Source organism: Schistocerca cancellata, chromosome 4 (assembly GCF_023864275.1).
Source record: "Schistocerca cancellata isolate TAMUIC-IGC-003103 chromosome 4, iqSchCanc2.1, whole genome shotgun sequence".
NCBI lineage: Eukaryota > Metazoa > Arthropoda > Insecta > Orthoptera > Acrididae > Schistocerca > Schistocerca cancellata.
In genome coordinates this window covers 705,861,302-705,873,914 of record NC_064629.1, presented here as the reverse complement: position 1 = coordinate 705,873,914, position 12,613 = coordinate 705,861,302, and the positions used below count along the sequence as shown (strand labels likewise).

Here is a 12,613-nt window from a genome sequence, read left to right as displayed (position 1 = left end):
ATCAGATAATTTCTTTTCTTAAACACATTCTCGTCATTCTTTTGTCAACTGGAGTATAAAAAATAAAAATTCACCTTTTTGATTTTTGTAATAAAATGTAATAGTACTGTTTAGCATAGCACCGTTATACACCTACAATACAGCTTATAGACGTGCTGCGGTAAGTGGCCAAGAGAAGATCACAGGTCTGCTGCTAGTTGCGGGTTTGGGGTACTGGCGGTAAGGGCAGCTTTGGCAGATTTTGAGTTGCGGAGATGCTTAGTTAAAAATCTGCGGAGTTCGTGTGGGCCGCATCTTTCAATAGTTTTGATGAAGCGTTAGACATCTGGGATACGCACATTACTGTAAATTGTAGATAGTACAACAAGATGTCCCAATCAAGCCAGACTTCAAACAAATCTGGAAAGCACTTGTATCGGAGAGCATTTATGACGATACTCCTTCAGTGGTTACGGATGAGCCGGCCGCCGAGGACGAGTGGTTCTGGGCGCTTCAGTCCGGAACCGCACGACTGCTACGGTCGCAGGTTCGAATCCTGCCTCGGGCATGGATACGTGTGACGTCCTTAGGTTAGTTAGGTTTAAGTAGTTCTAAGTTCTAGGGGTCTGATGACCTCAGATGTTAAGTCCCATAGTGCTCAGAGCCATTTGAACCATGTTTGGTTACGGATGACAACAAACGAAAGCCCAGGCGACTCCATTGGTACCGGTTGTGCTCCACAGCAACGCATGCATCACTCTTTGTTATTTGTCTTTGTTCCTGCATGGCAGTGGAAAATTCTGGGCTCTCGCCTCGTTCTCAAATGCCACTCATATGCCGCAAAAATAATTGCACCACCTACTCTCCTTACTGGACGACTAAGGCTGCATATGTCTCCCTTTTCTCCCGTATGTACACGCCACTAATTTTGCCATGCTGGCAGAGTTCACTCGTTACCAGCAGAAATTTTCGAAGAACGACAGCCCGTTGTCTACAAACACCTTTACTCCTCCAAACTCATCAGACTTCGAAAAGTTACGAATTTATACAAGCAATTCATTATTTTTAAAGAAAATACGGCAATAAGTCTCAAATAGATTTATTATGTGTAAACAGCTATCCTTGTCACCGTATCTAACTTAAAGAACAGCTCTTGAGATGTCTTGCAGTACATGACTGCAATTTTACAAATGGCTGATGGTACAGAACTGTATTGCAGTAGCTATATAATTCCACGCTCTTAAAGGAGAATGTTGGGTTTGCTGTTAACTGGCGACACGTACAGATGAGAAGCTATCGGACGGCCTGAACAGTTTCGGCACCGGAACAAAGATGTAGCCCGAGAGCCAAACGTCAGCCGAAAACAATTATTCTCATCAGTCAGAAGCCTAAGACCACTACTCGCAATGTGGCACAACATTCACAGATGCTGTGGCAATTCACCAAGAGAGTCACATTACTTATAGGTGTCTAGAGCATCAGTGCAACCAACCGTACTCGTCTTCACAAGTAGGAATTGAAAATGTGAACTGCGATCTGGTCACCAGAGTTCTGTTTTTCATCCTGCCTTTGTATTAAAGCTGCATCATTCTTGCCGGCCGGGGTGACCGAGCGGTTCTAGGCGCTACAGTCTGGAACCGCCGACCGCTACGGTCGCAGGTTCGAATCCTGCCTCGGGCAGTATGATGTCCTTAGGTTAGTTAGGTTAGTTAGGTTTAAGTAGTTCTAAGTTCTAGGGGACTGATTACCTCAGAAGTTAAGTCCCATAGTGCTCAGAGCCATTTTTTTTTGCATCATTCTTAGAAAAAAAAAACCAGTTCTTTTACTGTGATTATCCCTACGTCGTTGTTCCGCGTATTTAACCTGAGAACATATGGGCATTTGAGTAAAAAAGTGGGCCATTTTTGAGTTAGACATTGCTTCTTGTAGCCAAGACAGAGACCTGCCAGGAAAAATGGGATGTATACCACCCCGCCATCTGTTAATATATCTGTGTACTTCTAGGAAGTGAGCTCGCTTTCTTCAGCAATATAATGGGCCATGTCCATTGAGTATTGAATATTATTTGCAGTTTCACGTTTACATCTCCAGAGACAATAAAAGTGTGAAAAAACACAAAACTTGGTTACATACTTGCGTATAAAAGTTCTGATTTAAAATTTATGTGTAGTGAAATATAAGAAAAGGGGAAAATTTCAGCATATAACTTCACACTGAAGTAATCTGTAGTTATGGTTCTTGCTGGGAAAACGAGTTGCAGCTCATTATGGAACAGACCTCCTGGAAATGTTTATATAAATATATTATAAATTTTGATATAAGAAAGAAGCACTGGCCAAATATGAGATAGATTTAAAGCTGATAACCAGACTGAAATGACGGACGAAGGCAAACACTGAAAATGTCCATGAGCTGCATATGTGGAAGGCAAAGATAAAGAAACTCATTACATTACTTCTATACATACAGGTAGTTTCTGGGCGCCATGCTTTCTGCCTAAATCTAATATCAGAGCATGAACTTAATGAAGATGAGAGATACATTGCTCTAGTGCTGGAAACGAAGCAAATGCTGTAGTTACGTAAATATTTGTGGGTGCGGTGCATGCAAGGTATTTTCTTAAAAAATTCTTGCGATGAAAAATTATAATGTTGGCATTGCCCAGTTTTCCTCAAAATCCCAGCTGCCCAACAATAACAGAGTTTCCTTCCACCATAGCAGCCAATGCAAGGCAAATTTACTTTCAGCTGCAGTTATCTAGTGGTAATTATATTCTAATACAAAATGTTACCATCCATGCATGATATCTGGATTATTTGCAGTACACAGAAGAAGTACTTAAGTTCGTTTTTCTCGAAAAGTTACGATTTATAGAAATAGACTTCCTTTTTAGTAAAGTGTCAATATGTGGCATTTTAGCGTTTTTCTTTTTCGGGTCATGTAGTACATGTAATTGTGTATTAATCGAAGCAAGAAGTTTGACTCGTCAACCGCAAAATAACAAAAAAATGGTTCAAATGGCTCTGTGCACTATGGGACTCAACTGCTGTGGTCATAAGTCCCCTAGAACTTAGAACTACTTAAACCTAACTAACCTAAGGACAGCACACAACACCCAGCCATCACGAGGCAGAGAAAATCCCTGACCCCGCCGGGAATCGAACCCGGGAACCCGGGCGTGGGAAGCGAGAACGCTACCGCACGACCACGAGATGCGGGCGCAAAATAACAAACAATACCATTTTAAACAAGGGAGTCGTCAAAAAAGGTATCCGATAACTCACAAGACAGCAATAATTAGTGTTTATTGTACATATCTTCCATTTCCTTTATATATGATTTAATACAGAATTTTCTGAAAAAACGAACGTTTGAGATGCCATCGCGATACGTCTGTTCTCTGCAATCGCCATTTCCACCAGTTCCTCAGCTGGTTTTGGCAGTCGACCAATGGCTCTTCATCGTAAATATTTCCGCGTGTTCAACTGGGCGTTAGCAGCCATATGCGAACCACGGATTTTATCTTGGCCGTAAACCTCACATATTTGATGGTGAATGTCCGAGGTCGTCATGTTTCGCACACTCATTGTTCCAGTTAAAACTGGAACAATGAGTGTGCGAAACTGTAAATTGATGGCTGCCGTTCACACCAAACAAAAGACTATCACCTTATGTACACAATACAAAACTTAATGCAGATGCCGTATATTCTTAACCAACATGGACATCGGTCTGACGTATTTCCGAGGTAGCAGCCGCTACGCGTTGTTACTAGAACATGCCCACACATTCAGTAACCTAGGCGTCATATCTACTTTTAAACTAACAAGTAAGTGTACATCTGATAATAGATGCTATCGACGTTTCCTGTTTCGCTCCTGGTGTTGTCGGTATATACAGACTGTCCCCAACATCTAGGGTCAAAGTTTCACGCAGGATCCTGAACGCCGGCCGCTGTGGCCAAGGGTTCTAGGCGCTTCAGTTCGGAACCGCGCGCCTGCTACGGCGCAGGTTCTAATCCTGCCTCCGGCATGGATGTGTGTGATCTCCTTAGGTTAGTTAAGTTTAAGTAGTTCTAAGTGTAGGGGACTGATGACCTCAGATGTTAAGTCCCATAGTGCTTAGAGCCATTTGAACCATTTGATCCTGAACGGAGTGTTTTGGAAACAGTGGCCAAACATGAAAATGCCAGGAGTAATGCGTACCAATGGTACGCAATGCGCATCAATGGTGTGATATACATATATCACAGCCGACTCGGTGTAGGATGTAGATGGATGTACATAAGTGCTCTACAGACACTTCCCTCACACGAATTACTCATGGCGTATATTTTATAGGTTAAATGAAGTCGGCGTGTGCGAAATTCCAGTAGAAACTAGAGAGGAACTGGTTGGTAAAGTTCTAGCTGATGTGGTTGTGGAACAGCAGAAGATCGTACACTCTATCTCACAGCTCCTTCAGTTGTTGTCTTGCATTTTGAGCTGGAACGTTGGAAACTGTGAAATGAGAACGTCAGAGACCCTAACTTCGCCTGTCCAGTCACGTCCTTCACCCCCTATTATGTGAGATCTACGTGGCAGGATGTTTCATACCAGGATTGGTGTGCTAAGCTGTCAAAGGCATCTCCACATCTGAACTGCGAAGCAATAAAGATAATACAAAAGATAACCGACGAGTAGCAGCCGCTGACGAGACGACGATGGTGCAACAGATAACGGGGATAGTGGAGAGGGTGCGGACAAATTCTATGCGTCGTTTTAATGTACCCACTGAGACCAGTCGCCGTGATTTTGAACTGTTGCTGTGAGTTTAAGTTTGTTCATTCCAATAAAAAATTACGTACTCAATGGTACGCAACCAGCCACAAATGCTTTTAAAAAGCTTTATTTTAACGCTATTACCGGTTTCGGCCATTTACACCCATCTTCAGATGACTACAAGTATTTAATACGGTAATATATTCGTCAGCAGCATGCATCTGCTCCTGCACTGCGCAAGACTATTTGATTAGTTCTGCATCTACATCTAAGTGGCTACCCTACAACTCACACTTTAGTGCCTGGAAGAGGGTTCATCGAACCACTTTCAGACCATTTTTTTACAGTTCCACTCCCGAGTAGCACTTGGAAAAAAGGAATTACTTATTTTTTCTGCGGGGGCTCTGATTTCTCTTATTTTGTTACGATGTCATTTCTCCCCGTGGAGGTGGGAGTCAACAAAATATTTTGGCACACGGAGAAGAAAGTTCATGAGAAGCCCTCGCCCCAACGAAAAACTCCTCTGTTTTAATGATTGCCATCACAGCTCACGTGTTATATAGGAGTCACTCTCTTACTTCGCAACAATACAAAACGGGCTCCTCTTCTTTGAACTTTTGCAGTGTCTTCCGTCAATCCTATCTTCTAAGGATCCCTCACGGTGCAGCAGTACTCCACCGAATGACGGACAACCTTAGTGTAGGCAGTCTCTTTAACGGATCTGTTGCATCTTCTAATCGTTTTGTCAATAAAATGCAGTCTTTGGTTCTCCTTCCCCACAACACGCTCTGTGTGATAGTTCCAATCTGAGTTTTTCGTAGTTGTAATACCTAGGCACTCAGTTGAATCGATAGATTCTAAATTTGTGTTATTTATCGTGTAACCGAAATTTGACAGATACCTTTCACTACTCATTTATAGGACTACACACGCATTATTGTTTAGTCAGTTGCCGCTTCTCGCACTATACTGATATCTCATTTAAATAATTTTGCAATTGTTTTTTATCTTCTGATGACTTTACTAGAATATAACGTCAGCGTCATACGCAAACAATCTAAGAGGATTTTTTAGACTATCTCCTAAATAGTTAAAATAGATTAGGAACAGCAGAGGGCCTATAACACTTGCCTGGGGAACGCCATACGTAACTTCTGTTCATTCGATGGCTTTCCGTCAATTACTACTAACTGTGACCTTTCTGACAGGAAATCACGTATCTAGTCGCACAACTGCGACAATATTTATATGATGTGTGGATGGCTGAAATAACACAGCAAAATTTGCTAACATGCCTACGGGTGCATATTTTTCCGTATTTTTCAAGTAATCCAAGCAACATATAAAGTGGCACTAACTACTCAAAGGTTCTTATGCAGTGCAGAAGCGGATGATACATACTGCTTACGAATATATTACCATAATTTAAAAAATTGTAACCATGTGAAGAGGGCGGGATATATCGAAGCAGGTAAAGTCATTAAAAGAAAGCTTCTTAAAAGCATTTGTGCATGGTTGCGTTCTGCACTAACAATCCTCAACGGCCACAGACTTCAATAAGGTCCAAAAAGGATAAAATACTCAATTTTGACCCTAAAAGTTTGGAACACTGAGATGTGCATCTTGTCCAAATTGTAGGGTATTACTCTGTTGTGTCTCAAAAGGGAGATCAGTAGCGGTTGTAGCTGCCAACCGAAAGCGCGGCGGCTATTCGACAAAGGTACAGTTGTAGGTATAATTTTAATAGACCACTCCGTCCGCCTGATCGCAGTGAGGACGACCAAACTGTCGTGGTTGATAATACTGGCAGATGTTTTACAGTACATCTCAAACGACGAAGCGAAGGTGCTGTTTGGAGCTGATTGTGGCGTAATAACCCAGCGAGACTTCATTCCTTTTTCTGCACCATTACTGCCACATGAGAACAATGCGAGCTGGAAAACACTATGCTTCGTTTTCCATTCTTCGTTTGAACGAGTTCAGAAATAGCTTCTCTTTCTCTCTGAAGCACAACATGTCACAGCAATGCCCTCGCAGCCAAACACACTATTCGCTTGGCTGCATGTGCAAGACAAACTTCCAGAACGTAGAACATGTGATAAATGCCACGTTCGCAACGCCTCTTGTTCACTATTAATAGTTGCACATGCCCTTATTAACACTTTTCACCGCTATTTTGTGGAAGTATAGCTCTCTATAGGTGACAAGGCATATGTAATACGAATCAGTTAAAAGTGGTCGTCATACAAACGTTTTAGCAACTAATGAATGATGGACCTTCTCTGACATGGTTGAGGATATTAAACACATACGTTTTCATTTGCTGTAACGTACTTTCGGGCTATTTGTAAACCGATTACTTTTTATGAGTGCTAATACATCGGTAAGTAACTACCAGCATCAGACTGCCGTACGGCTCTATAAAATTCTGCATGAACCAATTTTGATATAACCACTGTTGATGACCGCTGTTGTGTATCTGCTCTTGTATGTTCTCCCATCACTCTGTTACTAGGGACCAGGGAGACATGCATCTATTCTAAAATCAAAGTAACTGTTTAATTGTACAACATGCATATTTCGCCACTAACTATCTCTAATCATACGATAGTATGTGTGTTCATTTTGATAATATTTTAGTAGTGTTACATCCATAGAGTTCATGCACAGTAAATTCAGTACAGTTGATAAATACAGTGTAAGCCAACTATAACACAGAAATTCATTGTCTGTGTCATACCGCACGTGTTACAGCTGAAGGTGCGAGCCTGTACAAATAACTCCTTAGGTGTTCATACTGTCCCACATTTTTTGTGGAAAACAGCATTCTCGTTACAGATTTTGTATTATTTAAACAGATATTCCAAATCTTAAGCAAGCTCTGTTATCCCGATTTACATTCCAACGGCAACATCTTTGCACAAGTAAGACGTCTACGAAGCCACTCATTTTCCTTCTGAGTAATATCACGTGCAGCTTAGCCTATCAGTCTTTACTACCACAACAGCTGTGGCCTTTCATAATCATCCAGTTTATTGCCGTGACGAGTTCTCACGTACTTCTTAGTCTCTCTTTGCCATACAGAAAGCAGTACCTCTACGAACCATGTTTTTGGCCTGTAAAATAAGTCACGATGTTCTCGACTGAAACTTTCACTCGTCCAAGTGGAGTGTCCAGTGACACTTATCTACTTGACGGATTAAAATTGCGTGCCGGATCTGGACTCGTAACCGGATACCTGCCACTCGCGGCCGTAGATCCGGGTTCGAGTCCCACATCGTTTTAATCTACCAGAAAGAGCTCAATGACTAAATAATTTTCACCAGCGATTTCCGTACATAATTTCACAGAACACATTAACTCAGTCGTAATACAATGGATCCGTATCCACGAGCAGTTCGCTTCAACTGCGATAAACCTTTTCCTGGGGCCGCAGTGGCCGTGCGGTTCTAGGCGCTGAAGTCCGGAACCGCGGGACTGCTATGGTCGCAGGTTCGAATCCTGCCTCGGGCATGGATGTGTGTGATGTCCTTAGGTTAGTTAGGTTTAAGTAGTTCTAAGTTCTAGGGGACTGATGAGCTATGATGTTAAGTCCCATAGTGCTCAGAGCCATTTGAACCATTTTTGAACCTTTTCCTGCTATCTTTGCAGATCACGAATTCGTATATGACTTTTACAGAATTCCACTACCGATTCCTTTCTTACCGTTGTCAAAACTTCTTTACTGCTCTAGATAGTTGATAATACATTAAACAGCAATTAGAACGAAAATAATGAACTTTCACGAACTCTTAAATTTTTTATATTTTATTACTTTACTGTCATCAGCAGCTACCTCTTGATGTGTGCAATACAGGTAACGCATATCGTGTCAAAAACGAAATTCTCAGCTACTTCAGATTTACGATATTGTCGAATGCCTCATTTCGGTCGACTGTTTACGTACATGTTTGTACCAGCTACACATCCAAGCACAAGACTTCCTTCCCGACGCAAGAAGTGCGGTAAGTCATGAAAAGTGACGGTGTAGTTGGTACCCGACACCTCCTTATGCTTCTGAATTTAATTTAGCTGCAATAGTGCTGTCATTAGATGTAAATATACAAAAGTAGTAGCCCTGTCTTCTTCATATTTGTAATAACATGTGGACGGCTGTGCTTTTGCAGTAATGCTTATTGCGCAAGTGGTGTCATGGTTGCGTATCGCGAAAGATTCAGCCTAATTTGCGCCCCAAGCGATTGTGTTTTCCTTAGCTGATTGTCTGCGTCAATTTTGTAACACGCGCATCCGCAAACAGTGAAACTTAATGTAAGCACAAGGACAGAAGGGCCGTCGAAGGTAACTGAATTCCAATAATTGAGAAGTTCCCCAACAACTAATGGCGACGACGTAAAGGAAACAGAAAGACATAGCTCACGTGCAAGTATATTCTGCTGGAGGACTTGGATTGGAGAGTAGTAAAGAGAATTGTATATAGCGTCGCAATATTCAAAAGCCCATCAAAGTGGACGATTAAAACTGGCATTATGAAGAGCAGAAGGACGTGCCAAGCTTTCTGTAATGAATGCGGTGGAAATTACTGCTACTTCCCCTCTCTACTCAGCGCGAAAATAAACTCAGAAATGAGATTCCTCGAGAGGCCCTAAGAGAAGCTCATTTGAACCGAACAGTAATTTCTTTCGTTAGGGCTCAACGCTCCATGGAAATCGAGACAATTAGATATACAGGAAGTTGGGAGGGAATTATCTCCGACATGGTTCAAAAACAATCGTATGAAGGCGAAACTGGACGCCAGAAAATTATACACACAATTGTCACAAATCTGTTCAGTAATTACCAACTCTTTAGCATCTAGAAAGTATAAGACAGTTATGACCGGTGAGCGGAAGGAGAATTTCATCATTATAAAATATTAGTCGCCTGGAGGCTGTTAAGTCTACGACATGTACAAAAATGGTCTTTCCGTCTTTTATGTGTTTTCTAATCCGTTGAATATGGCTTGTAACAGACTTATAATGTTTTAAAATGATTTGTTATGCATTTCATCAAAGGGTATTTAACGAGCAGCGAGATGGCATACAGTTTCTTTAAGGGAACCCCTTAACCATCCCTTCGAATTTATTCATCCGGCTCGCATTTGGTCAGTATCTTCACACTGCAAAAGTGAATGCAGTTACATATTTCCGGCTTGTTAAATTTGTTGGCTTCGCTCCCTAGAGAAATGGGAGGCCTCCCATAATTCTACAAAAGCACGCAATTGATTCAGTGTTGACCCGCCCAGATAAAGTTCTTTTGATAATTCCTAGTGCGTGTACACACTATTTTATTATCTCAACTATATTTGTGATTTTATTGCAGTTAAACTATGTAGAAGTATCCAAAATATTTAACTGTTCAGTTGCTTGGCAGGCGCATGATATCCTCTCACCTCAAATCTATCATATCAACAAAGGCAGTAAGCATCATGGCATGTTAAACTTATCTACTGTTCATCTGATGAAATTTTTCCAGAGACATTTCCCTAGTCAGGTTCTATTTAACACATCTTTTTACGGCAGCGTCTCAGAACAAACACACCGCCATTTACCTGTATTGTTGTTTATTTAATTACGACCTAGTACATGTGTTCATCTGACATTTCGTGGGGAGGCAATATTCTTCTTAATTTATGACCAATTTTGAGCTTGATGTCGTGCAATATATGTTAATGACATAAGCTCAATCACTTGAAAATGGCATAAAAGGCCGAAATCTGGGTCTTAATTAAATAAACACAATACAGTTAAATGGCGGTGTGTTCATTTAAAAATTACTGTATGACTGTTGCTTAGCAACGTCAAAAACTGTTCTCTGAACAAATTTTCCATCTGAAAATTTTTCTGTGAAAAATTACTTTAAATGCTTTCAGTCTCTCTTTTCAGTATCCAAACTAGTCTGTCTTTCAAACCTCGCTCCGTCCGGTTATAACGTTTCATTCTGTTTCTTAAAGAGTAAAATCTCTTGTATTGTATTTGCTCCGTGTTTGAGATGTAATATGTCCCTTACTGTATTTTTGCTACTCCTCATTACCAATATCGTCCTATTATTTGCATTGAAAAAGAATTCAGTGCTAAAGTTATTTTATTACTGTATAACATGTCGAATGGTTGTATGACTATACAGGGCGATTCTATGATGATGTTACAAGCTTTCAGGGATAATGGAGATAGGAAAATGTATCAGTTTGAGGTAAGGGAAGCATATCCGGAAGCGACCGCACCAAAAATTTTAAGCTAAAATCGTTCTGATACTTCTGACACTGAAATACATGTACCCATACTCCTGTTTCTAAGACTGTAGGGTAGGCAATTTTCAGAGGTGGTAGTATGGACCAATACAAGATCAAGATGTCTAGTAAACACGGGCACTAAAATGCATACCTTAATAGTAATGGGTACTTGTTTGTTTTCGATACTGTGAAACACATCTCTTCTATTGCAAGCTCTCGGGTTTCCATATTTCTGAAGGATGTAGTATGGACCCAGACAAGGAAGGAAGCCCAGTAAATACAGGCTTTCAAAGCATGCCTTAAGAGCTATGATCGCTTGTACATCTTCCCTATTTCGAAACACGTCCCTTCTACTGAACAATCGCACGTAGCTCTTAAGGTATGCTCTTCAGAGCCCATATTTGCTAAACAGATTTCCTTGTTTTAGTCTATATTTCCATCTCTAAAAGTTTCATACTTACAATCTCAGCAACAATAGTCCCGATACGTGTAATCTGCTCTCGGAGGTATCACAAGGATTTTCGCTTATAACTTTCGATTCTGTTATTTCCGGAGCAAGGTCCATTACCTGAAATTGATACGTTCACCCTTCCCCATTATCCCTGAAAGTTTGTGACGTTATCACGGAATCACCCTGCGTACGAAATTTATAAATCAACTACCAGTCACAAAACAAGTGTAATATTTAAATATGTTTATCGCCAGAAGGCTGCAGCAGTACATTAATGAACATTAGTGTACACATCAATCCATATCGTGTAGGACGTGTGCACACTGTCAGGGATTTATTTTTTCATCCGTATTGGTACAATGTTGCCTATATAGTTTTGTTACCTAATTAACTATTTACAAGGTTTCTAACCTGAGTTGTGATTAACTTATCATAATAGGTTACCATTTCTGTACACTGTTTACATCAGTAGACTCTTTAAATCAGTATGTTTTCTACCAATTTGTTATCTGCGGTTTTGTTCCAAACAAAATTATTAAGCTATTACCTTCGCCCATCCGCACCTGATTACCCGTGTAAACATGGTTACCTCTCTGCTCTGGAGCACCTTTCAAACACTTTGTGTGAAATCTTATAGTTTGTGTCTCATACGTATAAGCCCATAGTCATCGACTTAACAGTTAAGAAAAAATTGTGATTTTATTGCTGAAGGGTGAGGTGCAATAGAAAATGGTTCAATGCCGAATTTTGGAGGAATAGTGGTATGTATGTACACGGAGTTGCAAAGTGTATTGGAAAGACGGAAGGAAGATTGGGATTTAGCGTTATTCAACGAGGGGATCATTCAAGACGGAGCACAAGTTTGGGTTTCAAAAGGATGGGGAGGAAAATCGGGTGTGCCTTTTCTAAGGAACCACCCTGGGACGTACCTTAAGCGATTTAGGAAAATAAGAGAGAACTTAAATCTGGATGACCAAACGGGGATTTGAACAGTTGCCATTCCGATGCGAGTCAAGTGTCTTATCACTGTGCTACCAGGCTCAGTTCATATCAAATTGAACGATTTCGATGTGAGTACACCTGTCATAAAATTATGCGACGACATTTCATTGTTTTTTTTTTCGTTTTCGATAGTGAGTACAAGAAATAATTTTT

At 40.8% G+C, this 12,613-nt stretch overlaps 1 protein-coding gene across 1 annotated transcript in view; it reads right to left on the bottom strand.

The window, feature by feature from the left end:
• The window catches only part of LOC126184392 (homeobox protein engrailed-1-B-like), a 378,341-nt gene extending 366,326 nt beyond the window's left edge, over window positions 1-12,015 (bottom strand). Inside the window, exon 1 of the mRNA XM_049926776.1 lies at window positions 12,006-12,015. Within this exon, the coding sequence (XP_049782733.1) occupies window positions 12,006-12,015 (10 nt within the window). The remainder of the gene's footprint in view (window positions 1-12,005) is intronic.
• Window positions 12,016-12,613: the final 598 nt, after the last annotated feature.